Source organism: Leuciscus leuciscus (assembly GCF_965113295.1).
Source record: "Leuciscus leuciscus genome assembly, chromosome: 17".
Taxonomy (NCBI): domain Eukaryota; kingdom Metazoa; phylum Chordata; class Actinopteri; order Cypriniformes; family Leuciscidae; genus Leuciscus; species Leuciscus leuciscus.
In genome coordinates this window covers 23,282,487-23,305,660 of record NC_138741.1, presented here as the reverse complement: position 1 = coordinate 23,305,660, position 23,174 = coordinate 23,282,487, and the positions used below count along the sequence as shown (strand labels likewise).

The 23,174-nt window shown below is 38.2% G+C and overlaps 1 protein-coding gene and 1 long non-coding RNA gene across 3 annotated transcripts in view; both read left to right on the top strand.

Moving 5' to 3' along the window:
- The window catches only part of kif13ba (kinesin family member 13Ba), a 47,131-nt gene extending 24,188 nt beyond the window's left edge, over positions 1 to 22,943 (top strand). Inside the window, exons 10-40 of one of the 2 annotated variants that reach the window (XM_082144078.1) lie at positions 1,060 to 1,171; positions 1,300 to 1,512; positions 1,596 to 1,706; positions 1,856 to 1,990; positions 3,052 to 3,182; positions 3,419 to 3,505; positions 3,624 to 3,811; positions 4,593 to 4,851; positions 4,955 to 5,117; positions 5,205 to 5,351; positions 5,440 to 5,589; positions 5,821 to 5,946; positions 6,900 to 7,073; positions 7,330 to 7,487; positions 7,628 to 7,760; positions 8,111 to 8,257; positions 8,361 to 8,390; positions 8,925 to 9,024; positions 12,055 to 12,181; positions 12,494 to 12,549; positions 12,708 to 12,832; positions 12,921 to 13,097; positions 13,840 to 13,932; positions 15,225 to 15,377; positions 16,282 to 16,359; positions 16,473 to 16,526; positions 16,617 to 16,731; positions 17,300 to 17,397; positions 18,621 to 18,686; positions 18,952 to 19,642; positions 19,949 to 22,943. In XM_082144078.1, the coding sequence (XP_082000204.1) occupies positions 1,060 to 1,171; positions 1,300 to 1,512; positions 1,596 to 1,706; positions 1,856 to 1,990; positions 3,052 to 3,182; positions 3,419 to 3,505; positions 3,624 to 3,811; positions 4,593 to 4,851; positions 4,955 to 5,117; positions 5,205 to 5,351; positions 5,440 to 5,589; positions 5,821 to 5,946; positions 6,900 to 7,073; positions 7,330 to 7,487; positions 7,628 to 7,760; positions 8,111 to 8,257; positions 8,361 to 8,390; positions 8,925 to 9,024; positions 12,055 to 12,181; positions 12,494 to 12,549; positions 12,708 to 12,832; positions 12,921 to 13,097; positions 13,840 to 13,932; positions 15,225 to 15,377; positions 16,282 to 16,359; positions 16,473 to 16,526; positions 16,617 to 16,731; positions 17,300 to 17,397; positions 18,621 to 18,686; positions 18,952 to 19,642; positions 19,949 to 20,157 (4,606 nt within the window). In that variant the 3' untranslated portion in view covers positions 20,158 to 22,943. Of the gene's footprint in view, positions 1 to 1,059; positions 1,172 to 1,299; positions 1,513 to 1,595; positions 1,707 to 1,855; positions 1,991 to 3,051; positions 3,183 to 3,418; positions 3,506 to 3,623; positions 3,812 to 4,592; positions 4,852 to 4,954; positions 5,118 to 5,204; positions 5,352 to 5,439; positions 5,590 to 5,820; positions 5,947 to 6,899; positions 7,074 to 7,329; positions 7,488 to 7,627; positions 7,761 to 8,110; positions 8,258 to 8,360; positions 8,391 to 8,924; positions 9,025 to 12,054; positions 12,182 to 12,493; positions 12,550 to 12,707; positions 12,833 to 12,920; positions 13,098 to 13,839; positions 13,933 to 15,221; positions 15,378 to 16,281; positions 16,360 to 16,472; positions 16,527 to 16,616; positions 16,732 to 17,299; positions 17,398 to 18,620; positions 18,687 to 18,951; positions 19,643 to 19,948 lie in introns of both variants that reach the window. The other variant, XM_082144077.1, reaches the window with a different exon arrangement.
- LOC309479899 lies at positions 13,945 to 15,078 on the top strand. The gene is made up of 2 exons (XR_014199466.1): positions 13,945 to 14,898; positions 14,933 to 15,078. It is a non-coding gene; the product is annotated as an uncharacterized lncRNA (long non-coding RNA).
- Positions 22,944 to 23,174: the final 231 nt, after the last annotated feature.

The following is a 23,174-nucleotide window of genomic DNA, read 5'->3' as shown; positions in this document are numbered from 1 at the left end:
CTACATGATTACTTTGCCTTTTTTTATTTAGTCTGTTTTGTCTTGGTACTTTTTTTCACTTAATGCACCAACCTACAGAAGGTTTATATGAATCTTACAGAAGCTGTCAAGAACAAGGTCATATTGCATTCTGAAATATAATAACTTTTATTTAACTTGAAGAAATTGAAACCTGAAAAGGAAGCATAAAAAAGACATTTAAGCTTTTCTGCATTAGGACATAATTTTGTAGGAATTTTTTTTTTGCATTACATTACATTATATATTATATTATTATTTATTATATTATACATTGTGCAATAATTATTAATATTGAATTAATCAATTCCATTCAATTCAGTATAATATATTAATTACCATTTCATATTAATTATTTAATTTAACTATTTTTAAAATAATACAATTATTTATATTTCTATATATATATTTATTTAATATAAATATATATAATGAAATGAATATTAAAAGATGATATTATTTATATTATAATAATTGTACAATAATTATTATAATTTAATAATAATGTAATGTAATAATTAGAAGATCCAAAAATCATCTTCATTTTCTTTATGAATACCTGACCCAGATGCTTTTGCTTAAGTCTCTGAATATCTGAGTCACCCCTGAATGTTTTGCTATGGCACTGAATTGAGGCGTTTACTTTTCTGTTGAATGGGTGCTTTGAATTTTAAAGGGCACATATCATGGAAAAAAACTGTTGAAATACATCTGATCTTTTATGCAGACGTACTCTTCATTTACAGTGTGAAGCTCCTCTCTAATACTGTGTCTGTCTTTTAGTCACCTTAGAATGTATTTTGCAACATTGATTTGTGGTGTTCTTTTTTTCTGTGGCTGAGAGAGGAGTTTTATACTGTGGAGAATCAGTCTTGTTAAAATGGCTGCATCTAAGGGCACCGTTTGTTCTGAGGAAGGTTTATAAATCTAGTGAAGGATTTTTGGCCTGCAGGTGCATATTTCTCTGTGTTCTGTGTCTCGGTCTGTTTCTTTCTCTCTTATTTTTTTCCCATTTCTATCTTTTCTCTCCACACTGGACAGGTCTTTAACCACTCTGGGTTTGGTGATCTCAGCTTTGGCAGAGCAGGGAGCTGGAAAGAACAAGAACAAGTTTGTGCCCTACAGAGATTCAGTGCTGACATGGCTACTCAAGGTATGAACACTCATTCTGTCCGGTAAACACTGGGAGAGACAATTTCCACAGAATTTTTTTACTTTTTCCAAATAACTGCCAGACACACTTTTAAATGTATAATGTCTGTCCTTCTGGTGTAACCACAGGACAGTCTGGGTGGAAACAGTCGGACTGCCATGGTTGCCACCGTGAGCCCTGCGGCCGATAATTACGATGAGACGCTGTCAACGTTACGCTATGCAGACCGAGCAAAGAGCATCGTCAACCACGCCGTGGTCAACGAAGACCCCAACGCCAGGATCATCCGGGAACTCCGAGAGGAGGTGGAGAAACTGCGAGATCAGCTGACGCAGGCTGAGGTAGACACTTTTTATAGTTTTCTTAGTGTTTTGTTGCAAAAGGTCAAAACAATGTTTTAGGAACCTGTCATGTTCCTCCTCAGTCTATGAAGGCGCCAGAGCTGAAGGATAGACTGGAGGAGTCTGAAAAATTGATACAGGAGATGACCGTCACCTGGGAAGAGAAGCTGAGGAAGACTGAGGAAATTGCACAAGTAACCTCTACAATAATTTGCACTCTTTTGGCTGGATTGTAATTTTGTTTATGTCTGGTTACTCTGTAGTTCATGTGCCATAACCCCATCAATCAAACACAGAAGTGGACACTCATGTTCTTCTTGCATTGGGGTTTTGTTCTGCATAGGAAAGACAAAAACAGCTGGAGAGCCTTGGCATCTCTCTGCAATCTTCTGGTATCAAGGTTGGAGAAGATAAGTGCTTCCTGGTTAATCTCAACGCTGACCCTGCCCTTAATGAACTACTAGTTTATTATCTAAAGGTAATGCACAACCAGGACTTTTTTTTTTTTTGTAAGATACTAAAAATGTTTCTGATATGATGTTCGTATATTGGCAGACAAAAAAAAAAAAGATATATATATATATATAATATAATATATATATATATAAAAAAAAAGATATATATATATATATATATATATATATATATATATATATATATATATATATATAAATAAAATGAGCACCAAATAAGCATACTAGAAGGATAATTCAGCCTTGCCAACACAGGATACAAATCACATTTAAAAATATATGAAAATATTTTTTTAATAAATAATAATAATAATATTTCACTATATTACTCAGGGTTCCCACGGGTCTTTGAAAATTTGTGAATCTGAAAAAAAAAATTCAAGGCCCTGGAAAGTTTTTGGAAATAAACATGCATAGATACAGGTCCTTGAAAGTGCTTGAATTTATTTTGTGCAAGAAGTTTTCTGGAAAAAAATCCATATTATTCCCTCCGGTCCGCTAATGTGTTATTTCGCCAACACTTCGTTTGTGCATTTACATGTTACGTCAAGTGTTTCCCGCGTGAGGTACTTTGTGTTGTACGTTGCCCATAGTTCATATGTGCACGAAACTGCTACGATGGTACATCAACGTTTTACAGACGCCGTGAAACATTGCAAAAATAGGCTAAAACGATGTAACCTTACTCTCTCTTGAAATGTGTCCTCACATTAAGTCCTTGAGTTTTTAGGGTATTAGACCTGGAAAGTCCTTGAAAGGTCCTTGAATTTGAAGTTAACCTTACTGTTAACATTTTTTTATCTTACTTCCCCCAAACTTATGTATGGTGGTATAATAATAGTACATTTTTATTATTATTATCATATCAGAAACAACAACAATAATGTATACCATATTTTTGCTGCCTAATGTCATTTACATCATGGTATAATAATTGAATGTACCTGGAGCCTGTCTTGTTACATTTGGTGCTTGAAATAAGGCATTCGTAAATGTTTTGTCATCGTGCCTTTATGAATATGGTCTGTGTGGTAGTAACAACAGTTGACACTGGGATGTTTTGCAGGAACACACTAAGGTTGGATCAGCAGATTCCCAGGACATCCAGCTGTGTGGAATGGGCATCCAAGCAGAGCATTGTGTCATTAACATCACACCTGAGGGAGCTGTCTTTCTCAACCCTTACAGAAACTCAAGGTAATGCATTGTGTTGTATTTGTTTGAGATGGGTAAACCAAAAGGTCATATGCCACAGGCTATCTTTGCACTGTGCATGCATACTACATTTACATTTATGCATTTGATGGGTGGTTTTATCCAAAACGATAAGTTAATAATATAAGGTGCTGAAATACAAGCACATCTTTGTCTCTGTTGAGGTAAATGTTAAATCTGAAGCTATATGAAATAATCTAATGTTGCCTCTGTTGCAGAACATGTGTGAACGGATCTCCAGTCACCAGCCGGCAACAGCTTCACCATGGTGACCGTATTTTTTGGGGAAACAATCACTTTTTCAGGTCAGTGTTATTACCCCAGACTGAAGAGTGTCACACTGCGGCTTACTGTATTTGTACATGACAGTGCATTATGGTTATCTTCTTTTATGAAGACTCTGTATATTTGTGATTTGTTCAGAATAAACCTACCGAAGCGGCGCTTAAGGGGTGAGGAAGAGGAGGGTGAGGGAGAGAGCATGAAGAACAGTAACAGCAGTGAGCAGCTGGACGGAGAGGGAGATACTGCCAGCGAGGTGTCCAGTGAGGTCAGCTTCAGCTACGAGTTTGCTCAGACTGAAGTCATGATGAAGGCTTTGGGCAGCAACGGTGAGTTTGATCCTTTAAGCCATATTAAAAACAAATGCATATGAAATATGACTTCATTTGAAATGTTTTATCTACACAACCATTCAAAAGTTTGGGGTCGGGAAGATTTATTAATGTTTTTGAAAGAAGTCTCCAAGGTTGCATTTATTTGATCAAAAATACAATTAAATCAGTAATATTGAGGAATGATTACAATTTAAATTAACTGTTTTTCTATTTTAATATATTTAAAAAGTTTTTTTTTTTTTTATCTGATTGCAAAACTGAATTTTTAGCATCATTATTCGTCTTCAGTGTCACATGATCCTTCAGAAATCATTCTAATATGCTGATTTGCTGCTCAAGAAACATTTGTTATTATCAATGTTGAAAACATTGTGTGCTACTTGATATTTTTGTGGAAACCGTGATGCGTGAAAGTCAAAAGTACAGCATTTATTTGAAATGGTAAATACATTTGTAACATTTCACAATATTTCTGTCAATTTTGATGTAATGCATCCTGAATGCACTGAATACAAATATTAATTTCTTACAAAAAAAAAATTGTATTGACTCAAATTCTGAATAGTAGTGTAGCTCTAATAAAAAGTAAAACATATTGCTGCTATTGAAAATATGGACACTTATTTTGCATTTAAAGGAGGCATTTTACTCATTTTACATGTGAAAAGGTTAGCCAATCAAAACCTTTTCATCAAATGTACATAAAGTCTTAAAGGTACAGTAGCAAAAACTTTCCAAAATGGTGTAAAACATTACTGTTTTTGTTATCCAACAGACCCTATGCAGGCTGTTTTACAATCTCTGGAGCGCCAACACGAGGAGGAGAAGAAGACTGCTCTGGAGCGTCAGCGGCTGATGTACGAGCAGGAGCTGCAGCAGCTGCGCAGACAGCTGACTCCAGACAGGCAGAGCATGCAGATACCGCAGTCGCAGCCCTTACAGCCGCACTACCGCAGCTTGGAGAGACTGAGCCAAGGAGGAATGTCATCATCACCCAACGCCCAGCACCGCCTGCGCCAGTGGAGTGAGGAGAGGTGAGCTTTATATTTTTGGTGGAAACAAATGTGTTTTGCCCTCCCAAGGAGGATTTTGGTACAAGGGGAGTTTGTTGTAACGCTCTTGTTGTGATAATGCTAGGGAGGTGGTGCTGACACGGAGCTTGCGGAAACTGAGGGAGCAGATCGTACGGGCTAATCTGCTAGTGCAGGAGGCGAGCTTCATCGCTGAAGAGCTGGACAAAAGAACTGAGTACAGAGTTACTTTACAGATCCCTGCTGCAAACCTCAATGCCAACAGGAAGGTCAGGAACCTTTTGCAGCAGCACACTGGAGAAACATAGCATGGATGGTGCAGTCAGTTGAATTTTTTTGTTTGTTTGTGTATGTAGCGAGATGCTGTCCTGAGTGAACCCGCCATTCAAGTGAGGAGGAAAGGCAAAGGGAAGCAAATCTGGGCCCTTGAGAAGATGGAAAACCGGCTGGTGGATATGAGAGACCTTTACCAAGAGTGGAAGGACTTTGACGAGGACAACCCCGTATGCTCTTTTTCATCACAGAAGTTTTACTGTCCCATAAAAATGAAAAGGTGACACTATAGATTTGGTCTTGCTCTCCATCTCATAGGTGATGCGCTCGTACTTCAAGAGAGCCGACCCTTTCTTCGATGAGCAGGTGAACCACAGTTTAATCGGGGTGGCCAACGTTTTCCTCTCTTGCCTGTTCTATGACGTAAAGCTACAATATGCAGTTCCCATCATCAATCAGAAAGGAGAGGTGAGGATGATGCATTCAGATCTGCCAGCAAATATGATCAGTGGTTTGTCTCTGTGAATATTTCATGATAACTGACTCGTTTCATTTCTGAAGGAAAAGTGGTATGTAAATTAAATCAAGGGCAAATTGATCTGTGAAATTGAATCTAATCAAGTCATCAAATCAAGCATGAGACACGGTTTATCTCCAGCGAACCACTGAAGTGTTGTGTTCACTTGTTGCTGGTGTCAGGTTGCCGGGCGACTACATGTGGAGGTAATGAGGATGGGTGGAGGGTTTGATGATAGCGTAGCTGGAGGAGATGACAGTGATGGAAGCCCGGATGGTGATGTACAGGAACGCAAGCTGGTCTGTATGGTGAGTACTGAAGTTCACAATAACAGAAGCAGGCTTTGTGTTTAAGGTTTGAAACATTTAAGTTACTAAAGTTTTTGGTAAGTAAATAATAATAATAATAATACTTACAATAATATACACACATTAGTATATTATATTATATTATATTATATTATATTATATTATATTATATTATATTATATTATATTATATTATATTATATATTATATCATTACATTACATGAAAAAAATCTACACTACCGTGCAAAAGTTTGGGGTATGATTTTTGGTTACACTTTATTTTAATGTGTCCCTTTTATAGTGTAATTATACATTTAAGTACTGAGTAATATTAATTGAGTAAAAGTACTTACTATAGGATTAGGGTAGGATTAGAGTTAGGGTTAGTTGCATGTAATTATGCATAATTTATAGTTATTACTATAGTAAATGCGTGTAACAAGGACACATTAAAATAAAGTGTTACCTGATTTTTTTTTTTTTTAAGAAGTCTCTTATGCTCACCAAGGCTGCATTTATTTTATAAATACAGTAAAAACAGTAATAATGTGAAATAATATTAGTTTAAAATGCCTGTTTTTTATTTGAATACTTTCTAAAATGTAATTTATTGTTGTGATGGCAAAGCTGAAATTTCAGCATTGTTACTCCAGTCTTGATCCAGTCACATGATCCTTCAGAAATCATTCTAATATGTGGATTTTCTGCTCAAGAAACATTTCTTATGATTATCAAAGTTGAAATCAGTTGTGCTGCTGAATATTTTTGTAAATACAATGGTATGTTTTGTCAGGATTCTTTGATGAATAGAAAGTTCAAAAGAACAACATGTATTTGATATAAATCATTTGCGACATTATAAATGTCTTTTGCTGTCATATTTGATCACTTTGTGTCCTTGCTGAAAAAAAATCGTACTGACCACACTTACTTTACTCCTGTCTCTCAAACAGATTAAGATCCTGCAGGCAACAGGTCTCCCACAGTACCTGTCCAATTTTGTCTTCTGTCAGTACTCTTTCTGGGACCAAGCAGAGCCTGTTATTGTTGCCCCAGAAGTAGATCCGTCTGCCTCCTTCTCCAGCAGCAAAGACCCCCACTGCATGGTGGTGTTTGACAGCTGTAAGGTACGGATCGAGATGTGTCACTTTACAAGCAGATAGATGTTTTACCCTCCTAGAAATCCTATCAACCAATCATAGCTCTAATGGTGATCCTGGAACATGCTGCTTGGTTAAATCATGTAGAGTTGTGAATTATTACTAATATTGACCTTCAGCTTTTAAAACTGTGGTGAATTGTGCATCTCTTTTAGTTCAATAACAGGAGTTATTAAGAAACCATTAACATGCATTTACTTTTGGTTAACTCTCTGTACTATAGGAGCATGCAGTGACTGTAACTGAGGAATTTATTGAGTACCTAACAGAGGGTGCTGTAGCCATTGAGGTTTTCGGACACAGACAGGCTGATCCAGGCAGGAACCCTGCGCTGTGGGATCTCAGCATCATCCAGGCTAAAACACGCACATTACGTGACAGGTCTGAACACAAATTGAGCTTCAGCCCCCTGCAATTATTCAATAATGCTAATACAAATATAGAGAACATTGTGTGCATTAGGCGTCTAGTATCTGATGATCGGCTTCCTGCTTTTTGGTTTGACTCTTATGTGTCCTCAGGTGGAGTGAGGTAACTCGCAAGTTAGAGATGTGGGTGCAGATTCTGGAGCTGAATGAGAACGGAGAGTACATTCCCGTGGAGGTGGTGTCAGCGCGAGATATTCGCACGGGTGGCATCTTCCAGCTCAAACAGGTCAGGACACTGTAGTTAGAAATTACACTACTGTAAGCATGTTAGCCCACTGCTGCCATCTATAGTTCTAATTATGATCAGATTACGATCAGAATAAAGTATAGCATTAACTACCTTAGGCTTAGGCGTTTTTTTAGTCACATGCTCGATACAGACGGTAACAAAGTGTTTTTGCATGCCTTCCTTGAGCAAACTCTATTTCTTTCTTTTTTTTTATAAATGTATTTATGATTCCTAGACATGTGTGCTCTGTATTTTGCTTGTGCTTTGTTGTTCTATCTACACTGTTTAACATTTCGGTTCAGGGTTTTTGTCATGGGGTATTAACTGTTTTTGTTTGTCTTTCCTAGGGCCAGTCTCGGCGGGTTCAGGTGGAGGTACGTTCAGTGCAGGACTCCGGCACAATGCCTTTGATATCAGAGATCATTTTGGGAGTGTCCATTGGCTGTGTGGAGATCAGGCAGGTGCGGATGACAAAAAACAATGAGCCACAAGAGGTAAATGTGCCTTTTCACTTGAGCTTTTAGTATTTAGCAGGATCATGTCTGAATATATATATAGAGAGAGAGTTTGTAATGTTTATATTGTTTTTCTTTGTAGCCTGAGGGTGATGAAATGGACAGTTATCAGGTATGCTTGGTTGTGATGCAATACATCTATGACATTGATTTTCAGTTGATAATAAATATCAGAAGTGATTTATTTGTTATATATTATATTATATTATAGATATTTGTAACTTTCTATTCATCAAATAATCCTGAACAAAAGTATCATAATTTCCACAAAAATATTAAGCAGCACAACTGTTTTCAACATTGATGATAATTAGAAATATTTTTTTACTAAATCAGCATATTAAAATGAAAGTGTGACACCGAACACTGGAGCAATGGCTGCTGAAAATTCAGCTTTGCTATCACACAAATAAATTACATTTTAAAAGAGAATGAGTTTCCAATAGAAAATGAGTTTATGTTGTTGTGGTGCTCCCGCTGAGGTGCAGTTTTGAATCCAGTCTGCATCATTTCCTGATCGCATTCCTGTCTCTCCCTCCCACTTGTTTCCTGTCTTTCTCCACTGCCCTTGCCATTAAAGGCATAAAGGGTCTATTAGTTAGCAAAAATAACTTTTGTGGTTATGCATTTGTCCATCATCCTGTAGGAGCGTGATTTAGAGCGTCTGCGGCGTCAGTGGCTCACCGCTCTCACTAAGAGACAAGAATATCTGGACCAACATCTTCAGACCTTGGTCAGCAAAACAGGTAAAAACCAGACGGAGACATTTTACTGTTTTGTAGTCTCAGCTCAGTAATTGACTACAAAAGAGTGCTTTCCTCTCTTTAGTTTGTGGCTAATTAGTTTTGTTCTGTCCTTGTGTGGGGAGCTTTTGTGTTTGTTGTTACTGTTTGTATTACATCATGCATTGGTCCAAAATCTCACTCCACATAGTTCCTTATTGTTGTTCCTTTGCTGATCAAAAAGTTGCATAATTCAGACTCAAAAGTGGGGTGGGGGAAAACTTTGAGATTTGACTGAATCAGAGCTACAATGATTGGTCAGCATTTTATTTCTGCATGTACATTGATTTTTTTTTTATAGCATAATTTAGCATAAAACTAAAGCTGTGAGAAATCTTGTGACGAGAAGGTTTCAAGTTTATAGAGGCAGAGCCAATGATCTATTATTATTCTCTCTTGGTTTCTTGATGATATTTATCATGATCGAACAAATGTTGCTCAACAAAACAAGTCATCTTCAACTTTTCTAAACTTAAAGTTTCTAAAGTTTTATAAAAAAAATACATTATAGTGTACAAAGTTATTATAATATTAAATAATTATTTATAGAGAGATGGATGGAATGATGGATAGATATTTAATACGCCTGGGCATTGACACAAATTCCACAATTCAATTTGATTTCGCTTCACAAGCTTGTGATTCGATTTCAATTTGATTCAGTTCGATTCAATATAGTTTAATTAGGGCTGTCAGGTACAGTACATGGCAAATTTCCTCAAGGACAAAATATCTCACCAACTAATGCTGTAAACTAATGGTACATCACTGTAATATTAAAGGTTAAAATCATCTGATTTGTAGGCTACTTCATTTTAAATTACACAAGGAAGTTTTTTTTATAATAATAACATCCTAAGAATACATATTGGATGACAATTATGATTCTACTGATTTTTAAAATAAAATTTGGTGGATGTGATAAAAATGACAAATTAATCAAACACTGAATACTGAAGGATATTATTTTTAAAATATAAAGTAAAAATACAATGAATATGCAATATAATGCTTATATTTAGCATAATACTCCACTTTAGAGTTAATTTTTCTTCATTTTTTTCAAATCAATGTGATAAACGAGTTAGGTCAAAAGTAATCTAAAAGTAATAAAAAAGTAGTCAGATTATATTACCTTAAATGTGTAAAGTAATGGATTACGTTACTAATTACAATTTTTGTCATGTAATTTAGAATCAGTAACCGACTACAATTTGTAAGTAATCTACCCAGCACTGTATATACATACTATAAACATACACACAACAAACAATCTATTTATTTTTATGATAAATTTGTATGTACAGTGAGGAAAATAAGTATTTGAACACCCTGCTATTTTGCAAGTTCTCCCACTTGGAAATCATGGAGGGGTCTGAAATTGTCATCGTAAGTTCATGTCCACTGTGAGAGACATAATAAAATAAAAAAAATCCAGAAATCACAATGTATGATTTTTTAAACTATTTATTTGTATGATACAGCTGCAAATAAGTATTTGAACACCTGAGAAAATTAATGTTAATATTTGGTACAGTAGCCTTTGTTTGCAATTACAGAGGTCAAACGTTTCCTGTAGTTTTTCACCAGGTTTGCACACACTGCAGGAGGGATTTTGGCCCACTCCTCCACACAGATCTTCTCTAGATCAGTCAGGTTTCTGGGCTGTTGCTGAGAAACACGGAGTTTGAGCTCCCTCCAAAGATTCTCTATTGGGTTTAGGTCTGGAGACTGGCTATGTCACGCCAGAACCTTGATATGCTTCTTACAGAGCCACTCCTTGGTTATCCTGGCTGTGTGCTTCGGGTCATTGTCATGTTGGAAGACCCAGCCTCGACCCATCTTCAATGCTCTAACTGAGGGAAGGAGGTTGTTCCCCAAAATCTCACAATACATGGCCCCGGTCATCCTCTCCTTAATACAGTGCAGTCGCCCTGTCCCATGTGCAGAAAAACACCCCCAAAGCATGATGCTACCACCCCCATGCTTCACAGTAGGGATGGTGTTCTTGGGATGGTACTCATCATTCTTCTTCCTCCAAACACGTTTAGTGGAATTATGACCAAAAAGTTCTATTTTGGTCTCATCTGACCACATGACTTTCTCCCATGACTCCTCTGGATCATCCAAATGGTCATTGGCAAACTTAAGACGGGCCTTGACATGTGCTGGTTTAAGCAGGGGAACCTTCCGTGCCATGCATGATTTCAAACCATGACGTCTTAGTGTATTACCAACAGTAACCTTGGAAACGGTGGTCCCAGCTCTTTTCAGGTCATTGACCAGCTCCTCCCGTGTAGTTCTGGGCTGATTTCTCACCTTTCTTAGGATCACTGAGACCCCACGAGGTGAGATCTTGCATGGAGCCCCAGTCCGAGGGAGATTGACAGTCATGTTTAGCTTCTTCCATTTTCTAATGATTGCTCCAACAGTGGACCTTTTTTCACCAAGCTGCTTGGCAATTTCCCCATAGCCCTTTCCAGCCTTGTGGAGGTGTACAATTTTGTCTCTAGTGTCTTTGGACAGCTCTTTGGTCTTGGCCATGTTAGTAGTTGGATTCTTACTGATTGTATGGGGTGGACAGGTGTCTTTATGCAGCTAACGACCTCAAACAGGTGCATCTAATTTAGGATAATAAATGGAGTGGAGGTGGACATTTTAATCGCAGACTAACAGGTCTTTGAGGGGCAGAATTCTAGCTGATTGACAGGTGTTCAAATACTTATTTGCAGCTGTATCATACAAATAAATAGTTAAAAAATCATATATTGTGATTTCTGGATTTTTTTTTTTGATTATGTCTCTCACAGTGGACATGCACCTACGATGACAATTTCAGACCCCTCCATGATTTCCGAGTGGGAGAACTTGCAAAATAGCAGGGTGTTCAAATACTTATTTTCCTCACTGTATATGTTGATGACGGGGCCTTCTCTGCAGAAATGGCATGAAATAGAAATGAGAGGAAACATTGTTGATTCTCTCTGTGACCAGATAAGTCCGAAGATGACATGGAGAGGGAGGCCCAGCTGCTTGAGTGGCGTCTGACGCTCACGGAGGAGAGAAATGCAGTGATGGTGCCCTCTGCTGGCAGTGGAATACCAGGAGCTCCTGCTGAGTGGTACGACACTGCTGCTTCCATACTGAGCAATTTGCATTTAAACTTACGGGTTAAATTAAGTGTTATAGATAGCTGGTATACATGTTGTCTGTCAGAGGAGGTTTGAATGAAATTGAATGTAAAATCAGCTTAGTTTTATGCAGTTTGCTTTTTAGGGAGGATGTTGTTATCCTTACGATGTGTTTTGACAGATTGATATTTTGATTTAAGGCTTTGTTTGTGAAATGAATGTCAGTATCAGTTAAACAGGTTTTACAAATGTTTAGTCATGAGTATTTGGGCCATGTGTTGATTTTATGTCTGTCTTGGTAGGGTACCAGTACCTGGGATGGAGACTCACATTCCAGTGCTCTTCCTCGACTTGAGCAGTATGTTTTTCCTGCCTGCTGAAGAACAGCAATGTTCTCTGCAGAAATGCAATGTCCTCCGTGACCTTTATTCCATTGCTCCCATTTGCAAGCACTATTTATCTTAACACTCATTTTCACACTTGTTCCTCCTTTGTTTCTGTTCTTCCTCCCTCCAGCTGATGACTTCAGCTCTCAGGAGAACCTAGACGTTCCCGAGGCGGGTGGCTGGGACGCTATGCTCAGCTCAGAAGATGAGGATGAATTTTTTGACCTTCAGATCGTCAAACACTATGATGGAGAGGTGAGAATGTGACCCACACACCTTCTGGGCTCTCGCAGGCTCCCTAGTTGTCTGTGAAGGAATGTATTAAAACCTATTTTACTTCCAGGTGAAAGCCGAAGCCTCTTGGGACTCCACGGTTCATGAATGTCCGCAGCTGAGTCGAGGGGCCGCCCCAGATCAGAGAGTATACTTGATCGTCCGCACCGTGGTACAGCTCAGCCACCCTGCAGAGATGCAGCTAGTCCTGCGCAAACGCATCTGTGTGAACCTCACTGGACGACAGGTGTGGCACAGTCTACTTTAAATGATCTACACCATCATCAGAACTGCAGAAAAGTCTTCTCATACTTTCTGCTGTTAAAGGGTTATTTAACCCAGGAATGAAATTTATCCCATAATTTACCATTCTAGGTGTAGATGACTTTCTTCTTTCAGCCAAACACAATTGGAGTTGTATCCTGGCTCTTCCAAGTTTTATAATGGGTGTGAATGGTACCTTTTTTTCGAAGCTCAAAAAAGCGCATCCATCCATCATAAAAGTAATCCATATGACTCCAGTGGGTTAATAAAGGCCTTCTGAAGCGAAGCGATGCGTTTTTGTAAGAAACATATCCATATTTATAACCGGCTAGTAGTTCCTGCAGAAGAGTGACCTCTGACCTGACGCATCTTGCCTCTTGTACGGCTGTTTTTCTTATTGTATTATGGATTACTTTTATGATGGATGGATGTGCTTTTTTGGGCTTAAAAAAAAGGTACCATTCACTCCCATTATAAAGCTTGGAAGAGTCAGGATATTTTTTAATATGCCACCGATTGTGTTTGGCTGAAAGAAAAAAGACACATACACCTAGGATGGCTTGAGGGTGAGTAAATTATGGGATAATTTTCATTTTTGGGTGAACTAACCCTTTAATTAAGCTTAACATGTGCCATATGTTTTTGGTGCTTAGAAACTCTATACTTTTTAAGAAACAAAGTTTTTCATATCTATCCCTGAGTATTTGTTTTCTTTGTTTAAACAGGGTTTTGCCCAAAATTTCTTGAGAAGAATGTCCACCAGGAGCACTATTCCCGGCTGTGGTGTGACCTTTGAGGTTGTCTCCAACATCCCAGGGGTAGGCATACAGTACAGAATCTGCAGTTTTGTCTGTGTATAATGCTTTAGTAGCTGAATTATATGTTTTTTTCAGTTACCAATGACAATATATAATACTTTCGCTTAATACAGAACACTGTTGTTATTGCTAACTAAAATATTTACTGAAATAAAGCTGAATTAAAATAAAATAAAAATGACACCAAATAACTGAAATAACATCTTAAATTAATATAAATAAAATCTAAATATTAAAAATGACAGAAGCACATTACAAAATTACTGAAACAAACTAAAATTCAAATAAGCTGAAAATATAGAAATAAAAGCTAATTCAAAATATTAATAAATACTATAATAGTATATGAATAGTACTAAAATTCTAAAACATTGATTCAGTTTGTAGATTTCAGTATTGAAGCAAGGAGAAAATTCCATGTTCTTAATTTACCCATTATCTTAAAACAGGCAGTTATTCACTCATATGTATGTTAGGGGGTAACAGTTTAGGACCCAAGGACCAGATGTTTTAAAGAAGACCCGGAGTCAGAATTATAATAAATTGAAGAAAAGTTTTACTGAAGATAGTTTGCAGTTTCATCAGCAGAAGTCAGCTTCAAGACTCACACAGGAGTTCGTAGGCCGCCCCGCTTACAGTTACAAAGATCACAGCAGTTATACCCTTCACCAAGGTCTAAGCTACGTCCTTGATTCAGGTTGAATGATTCTCATTGGCTAAGAAAAGATAAACATAGTAATTTTCCACACAGATACAGATAGATGGAAGCATATCTCCATCGATTAGGCAGCTGACACTCGGACCCTGAAGTTGGGCACGTTGTGACCTTCCAGGTCGCAGATTTGGGTTGCTGGGCGCCAGCATGTCCAGAACAACAACTCAGTCAATCTCCAATAATGCCAGTGGTTCCTTAACCTGTAACCAAGAAGACTAACACACACGCCGACACACAGCTTTTCCAAGGTTGTATTTGGCCTGGCTCTAGCTATAAACAGGAGAGTCGTCTCAAAACATCAAGATAATGCGTTCTTTCTCTCAAGGAGAGCTACACTTTAGTCTAACTGGAAAGTAAGGCTTTAACAAAGAAATGGTCCCTTAAACTATTGGCTTCAAATGACCCCTATATGTTTTAACACTTTGAAGACCTTTCTCAAACACAAAACAAGTCCCTATTTAATTTCTGGAAGCCAGGCTAAATAAGCAAGCACTGTTACTGCATTCAGATATCAACCTGGTTTCTTTAGCTGGTTTGTTTATAAGCACCTGTCTTTCTTGACTGTGTACGTCAGCAGGACAGTCAGAGCTCAGAGGACAGGGAGATGCTGGCCCGTGTGGCCACCAGCGCTGAGAACCCCAAATCCTTAGACAATGAAGCTGCCACAGAGAAGTACCTACGGAGCGTCCTGGCCGTGGAGAACATCCTCACACTGGACCGTCTGAGACAGGTCACCCAGCTACCTCCACTAATATTTTTGAACTGATGAGTCTATATTTTATCATCTCTTTCTAATTTTATATTCATTTGAGCATGTTTTTTTTTTTATCAGAATTTTACAGGAAGAATGAATTTAAAGGCAGAAAACCACCCTTAGGCCATGTGTCCACCATAGTGTTTTTGATAGAGTCAGTTGATAGAGCTTCGGCAGTGCAGAGTTTTTTCAGTTGAGAAGCTTTGCTTGCAGTGATACGGAATATCGGCAGGAAGTGTTTCTAGTATCTCATTTCACATATAGTTTGTTTCTGTATTGTTTCTATATAAAAATGTTGATACAATGTAAAGTACTTTCTCTGGCTCGTTTAAAATTTTGTTCCGTTATTATGCTTGTTGTTGTCATCTGTTGCCGTTGTCCAAGCACTATGTGGCGGTTGGTATATGTGGTATTTGTCCCGCCATTCCTCCACTGTGATTGGACGGCTGGGTAAAAAGTGAAAGTTTTACCCAACGCTGAACATTCCTAAACTCTTGGTGACTGGTAAAAAGCTGAGCGTTCAGTGTGAAATAGACGCTTAGCGCCACGTCACGCTGCTGCCGTTAAAAACAATTGGAAACATAAGCTAGCCTCGGGAAAAAATGCTTTGGTGGACACACGGCCTTAGTAATAATTTTGTAGATATGATGTCAAACTGATTTGCAAAGTGTTTGTAAATCACTGTAGTTTAAGGAATAAAACCGAGGAGAGTAATGTGTTTACATCGTTTAACTCATTCTGTATAACCTTATCATAGTGATAAATAGCAGTCCTAGGAATCAGTTCACTAAAATGAATGGTGACTTTCCAGTGCGGTCTAGTTTCTCTAGTTCAGCTCAGCATGTTGTTTTCATCATGTAAATCAGATCATGTGTTACAGGAGGTGGCAGTGAAGGAGCATTTGGCAGGTAAAGGCAAGGGCAGCAGACGCAGTCTCAGCTCTCCCAGTGTGCACCGGGTAAGCGCATCTGTAGCCTTAAATTCATCTTAACAGAGAGAAATGTTCAGGACACTTGGCATCATCAGAGTCTGGCACATTCTGTATTCACACATCAACTCTTCTTCCTCTAGTTATCTGGAAGCAGACAGGATCTGTCACTAAACTCAGTGCTGGATGACAACAAGGTAAGATTCTAGGGTGAAAAATGACATATGGTCCAATACAGGAAACCGGTTGTTTTTTGTAACCTCTGATATCCAATTTGCTAATGTAAGAATCGATGGGAGAGTCAGCAGGATATCTTCGGTACATCCTCCCAGTTTAGCAAAACACTGCCACGACCATCCAGACCTCCTACACCTCCTACACAGAATCAGGACCCTGAGCAAGGTACGACACATTGATCACTCTTTAAGTGAGCAGTTCAGGACGTGAACAGTTTTGTTTTTTCTGCAATAAAATAATCTTCCTTTACCATTTCCAGCATGACCCTTTCTTTATTTGTCTTATCTTTCAACTTTCAACTCTGTGTTCTCTGTAAGTGTGTCAGAATCATTCCTGCCTGTGTGCTGCCATTTCTAACCTGGTTTATGTAATAATAATTTAACTTTTATCAAAATCAACTTCAAGTTTGCTTGTTAGAGGGAAAATATCTGAAAATATATTGGCAGTTTGAGGTTTGAACCGGCAACTTTTTGGTTACCACTGAACATCTGTCTTGTTCAACTACAACTTCTTTTCACCACTCTTTGTGATCTGTCACAAAATGTCAATGTGACATTTTGTATCAGTGTGCCATTATTTTCCAGCTTCATGCACTCCTTTTATATATTTTCTACATCTGTCTTTGTTTCACCATCGTTGTCGTCTCTCTCCACACACCTCTACCTTGCTTTTTGCCTCCTTCCCAACCTGCCCACAGGTTTTTCAGGGCTTGCTGCTTCTTATATCTTCACAGTCAAGGCCCTGGTCCCTCAGATGCCCAAGCTGCTCAAGTCCCTGTTCCCCGTGCGTGAAGACAAGAAAGATTTGAGACCCTCTCCACAGTCACAACAGGTCTGAACATTTTTTTTTTACTTTTGACATTTCAGCCATTTTAATGAGTAAACCATGCCCAAACCTCATCTCATGTTTCCTGTCAAGAAATTTCCAGGTCATATTTCACCCTAAAACCAAAAAAATATATATAATAATTATGATAAATAAAATGCATAAATAAAGTATAGTAAATAAATAATGCATTTTTAAGACAAAGTTATATATTACATTTTCAAATCCATTTATATGTAGATCATGTGGTATTTGTTGTAGTGCATTTCATTTATGCTGACATTACAGTATAGTTGTACAGAAATTTGAATTTGGGGGTAAAATCTGCTTAACTGTCATAAATATGAAAGTGCAAAAAATATATAATGGTCCTAAAACTGGATTTTATTTCTTCAAGTATGTTCCCGTTACAAAAATCTCAAATTATTGAATTTATTCAAAAGACGAGAGCCGTACCTGTGCTTATAAACATTTCTGCATGTAAATTCCAGTCAACAGTGATTCGTGCATAAATGAAAAAAAGTAATGTGAAGTATCCGTCATAAAAATTGCCGAATTAGCTCTTGCAAAGCCTTTCAGAAATATGCTGCATTTAGATGAGTAAATCATATGTGGAAATCAAAGAGGGATGCGAATGCTCTTGACCGATTTAATTTGAGTCAATTTTAGATTCTAGTATACTCATTTCCATATAGACAGAAATTCCATACGCTACTACATTGCCAATATATCCGTGATATATTATCCATCTCGTATGAGGCAAATTAAGTCTTTAAATTAAGCCTTATTGCTTGGCGGTGGATTTTTTTTTTCTGAGGAAAAACAGGCTTTTTTGGTTTTCCTTGATTAAAAATGTGTCCTCATTTTGTCAAAGTAAATCATGTCAGAGAAACCTGATTATATGTTAGGCAGGAGTCCATAGATAAACTCCAGTATTTAATTTCCCCAAGATTAATTGTCAAGCCATACTCTTTCATCATATCTCCTAGCATGCTTTCAACGGAGGCGTAGAGGGAAAAAAAAATATGACAGTAATATTTCATCGTGTACATCACTCCTCCCCTGCATGCAGACTGTTGATCTGTCAGTACTTTAGATCAAACGTAATCCAAACGCTCCCAACATAAAAAATGAACACGTGACACTTAAATCAAGCTTTGTGCCGCCTCTTTGAAAACCATTACTGAAATCGTAAAAACAAATTTAATACGTTCCATTCATCTCTCCAGCATATGCCACGAATAATGATGCAAACAGCCAACAACCCTGATGAAGGACGAGTAAGAATAGAACCAGTAAGTAGATCTCCTCTCTGATCTCATGCTCTGTCTTTGGCTAAATTAAATAAATATAAATGATGAATTGGGTTACAGACTTGTATTCTGTGGAAATATAGCCTAGGAAGATATTTTAAGAGCCAAGTCTTTCTCTCCTGCATGTGATGTAAATTGCATGCTATTAAATCTGTGGTTTTCCTAGCATGTGCACTCTGTGTGAGTCAGATGATAGGTTGAGGTGTAGTTAAATATTCCTTGTGGTTTTGGACGTGCTTCCCAATAGGTTGCAGTAATGGGGAAGAGTCAGACAGACAGACACTCAGATGCTCCTGATGCCCCGTCCTCTCTGCATGATCCGCATGACCTGCCCCTGAGCCCCATCAGCGAGGCCTCCAGTGGCTATTTCTCTACTAGTGTCTCCACTGCCACCCTTTCCGATGTCTCCATTGCTTGCGGGGACCTTACCCCTACTCCCAATACCCAAGCTGGCCCCGTAGCATCCAGGCAAAGAGGAGACGACACTGAAGACTGTCTACCCATCCCTGTTAATGCCTCTGCTCCTGTAGAAGCTGGGCTAAGATCTGACAGGCATAGAAAAGAGGAAGATACCCACAGGAATGGCGTCACCACCTCCCAGCAGGAAGTACAGCTAAACGCAAACCCTCCCCTGGTGATGAGTACCTCCATAGACAACCCTTTCTCCCTCCAGAAGGTCAAAGCCAATGAACTCAGGTCTTTCAGTAACATTCTTGGAGACGGTGGCGGGAAAGCAACCACAATGCAATCGCAGCAAACTAACAGCCTGGAAAAGCTGGAGATAACTTTTGAAGATGTAGAACCCAAGGAACTTGCTTGGCTCAAGGTGGGAGGGAGAGTCACTGTCGGAACCAGTAAGTCCGGCACGGTCCGCTACATTGGCCCAACGCACTTCACTGAGGGCGTCTGGGTCGGCGTTGAGCTGGACACTCCCTCAGGTTAGTCAAATTTTCCATTATCTGACAAGTTTTCTGAGATGTTGACACCTTGGTGAGGCTGATTTACAGACTTGTTCCTCTTGTGGTCTGATGCTCAAAAGTCAAAAAATGCTTGAGCAGTAACACTCAAAATGCTTGTGGTAATTTGATGTAACGCATATTAGGTTCAAACCAAATGAACATTGTCAAATAACAGAAGACTTGACTTGATTTCTCCTTTCTAGTGACAAGTTTTCTGAGATGTTGACACCACCTTGGTTAAGCTGATTCACAGACCTTGTTCCTCTTGTATCCTTTGTCCATCAGGTAAGAACGATGGTTCCATTGAGGGCCAACAGTACTTCCGATGCAACCCTGGTTACGGGGTGCTAGTCCGTCCAGATCGGCTGACTCGAAGGGAAACTTCCAAAAGACACACCGAAAATCGCCGCAGCGGGGAGTTTAGTCAGCAACTGAGGGGAGGAGCCGGCACTGCCATTCAAAAAGGAGAGAATCGCAAATCCTGGACCAGCTAATTGACAATGAGCTGAGCGGGACCGAACCTCCACAGCTGAGCTACACCTCCAACATCGCAATCTAACGGGGGAGGTCACCTCTATCCATCAGTGTTCTTGGGCTTTGCATGGAGGTGGTACAACATTCCCTTACAAACCTCTCTATCAGTTTCGGTGCTATGCTAATGTGTAGCATGTGGGAGTGCTATGAATTTTAACAGGCTGCTTCAGCTTTGTTCCTTGGGATTTGTTGGTTTGGTAACTCAAGCAAGCCTCCTTGAGTTGACCGTAAATTAATCTTCCAGGTCTTTGGGATCAACCCATCATTCTTGTTTGTGCCCTGGTTTTATCAAGAGTCCATTTTTGGACTTGATACTGCAGATTTATCTTCTTTGTGCAGTCAGTAATCGATTTGTAGTTTCCTGAATGTGCCTTTTAAGTCAACCCGTTTTTTGTTTGTCATCCCTCATTGCACCTTTGTAACACTAGTTAAAACATGGTAAATGGTATGGTAGACATGTAAGAGATTATCTCAGGGATTGGATCAGACTTATTGGATATGTGTTCATCTCTAAGCCACTATCAAGATGTGTGTTGCCCTGAGCAGGTCAATGCAGGTAATTGATGTCAGTACTACTATTACTTGGCCAGTGATTGGATGACTAAATTCACAAGATATTTTATTTGGTTTGGTGCCATTTGAAGGCTTGCCTATCAGTATTTAAGGGGGAAACTACCCGCTTGGTGTGTATCCTTGATTGCACATGGAGAGTTTTTAGTCTTGACTGAATTGGCACATTCAGGCTTAATTGACTGGCCTAATTAGTCTCTCTCTTAATGGTTTTAATGATTGGACTGAAAAAAAAATATTTTAGAGGGCTTATTTACAATCTGATGGGTTGGGGCACATTTTAGTAAGCAGCCTTTTAATTGAAACTGGGTTATTGAAACTACTTCAACATAAAATTACTTTGTGCTGCAATTTAGTGACAATTTAATGTAGCTCAATTTGACTGGTTTCTAAAGGACTGTCTTCCACAAGAAGGTCACGATAAAAGCACATTCCAGTTTTGTGTATTGGACCAACCCTGGCAATACCTACATCTTATTTATTCAAATAAAAAGATCTAAAAGTGATTTCACTAAATATTTTTAGCATACTGTATAAGCAAAGTTGGCACATTTATATCATTTTTAATTAGGAGCATGATTCCACACAGATATGATACTTTTGTCTCCACATCGTGATGGAGAGAAAAGACGTGTTATTTCGTTCCTTTTATATTCTATTTTCGTGGAAATCCTCTTGTGATTTCTGAAGTCAAATGCAATATCAAATTATTAAATAAAATATATTTTAATGGTTGTAGGTATGTATATTGAATTTATAAAGTGTAAAAATCCCATGAATGGAAAATTAATTTGCACATTTGATTTATACTAGATAGCTTATGTGCCCAAAGGGTACTTAGTTTTGTTGTAAATTAACTTAAACTAACCAATTATCCACTGTAAATCTGCTTTTCACTGGATGTGGTGCTCTAAAGTCAAAAGCATTTCAAAATTTAGACGAGATGATTTTTCCAGTTTCAAGTTGCCTTTAATTTGTTTTCCTGTAGAGTGATGTCTTGATGTTTGTGTTCGGTCATAAAAAATGGGTTGAGATCTTCCCTTTTTAAATTTTTTTTTATATATGTATCTTGATTTGTGCCTCATTCATCATGAGAAAAAAAGAAAATGCACATATGGAGCATGACTGTTGCTGTGATTATCAACCCAGTGATTTTAACGTCTATCGGGTCACATTAGCAACTAGTCATTCTTGAGTATTAATTTAAATGTTATACAAGAACAGATCGTTTGCCTTTGGAATGACAAGTCTCAACTAAGTTTATTTTAATACATTTTCTATTTTAGCAATAACACTCGAAATGCTTTTAGGAATTTGGTGGTTCTTTGGTTTGAACCTAATATTAGTTCCTGGTCACTAGAAAGGGGAAATGAACTTACTGAAGAATCTCAATGAACTGATCTCCTTCCACGGCCCCACATTTCAATCATAGAAACTTTAATCTTGGTGTATACTGGTGTACTAGGTGATTATTTTATTTTCAAGTGCAATTTTTCCATTTTTTAAAACATTTTATCATTAAAAAGGTTAAATGCATTCTACATCCATTCTGGTTAAAGTATGTCTTCAGTAGCAATGACACGTTGATCTGTCATAAAGTGGCGTAGATCCAGAGCCATATCTGAGCAACCACACGGTGGCCTTTTGAAGTCAAATACTAAATACAGGTGTGGATACTCATGCTCTCCTCCTGTTTGAAATCCTTCCCATTGACGGCACCTGGAGAAAAAGGTTTTGAAGGAAACTTTGGGCCCTGCTGTTAACACAGATGTCAGACGAAGCTCTTGGCAGGAAGTTGCTGCTCTACTTTTGTAGTCCCCCCTCCCCATCTCCCTCCTCCCCATCTCCCTCCTCTTTCTGATCAGTGAGTGTACTGCTCCATCTTCCACCACTAGTCTGTGCCTCGTCCTGAGGTTTGATGATTTTATGTCATGAAAGTTGTCCTGCAAATGGAGCTTTTGTCCCCGAGTATACGTGTGTATGTGTGTTTTGTATATAGTTGCATCTTGAGAGTTCAATCTGAGCACAAGGTTGGGTTTGATTAATTTAATTATCTGCAATTCTATGCTGATATCCAAAGAATAATCATGTATAATAATTCATTTATAATTTCTTTTATATTGACTGTACAATAATCTGGCTGTAAAGGTAAAAATAAAAAGTGAATTGATTTACACATCTTATCACTTTAGTTTTTTTTTTAGTTTTTTTTGTTTGGTGGCCCCAGTTGCAGTCTTAGCTCACTTGTCCTTGATGTGAAGAATAAAAATAACATGATTCTTTATTATGTACCTGCAAACCAGGGGGTGGAACCAGACATTGTAAACATTTGGGGCTTAGCCCATATCTAGTTGATCTAGGGATATTTTCCCCACATTTATGGCAGCTACAGACAAACCAAAAATTA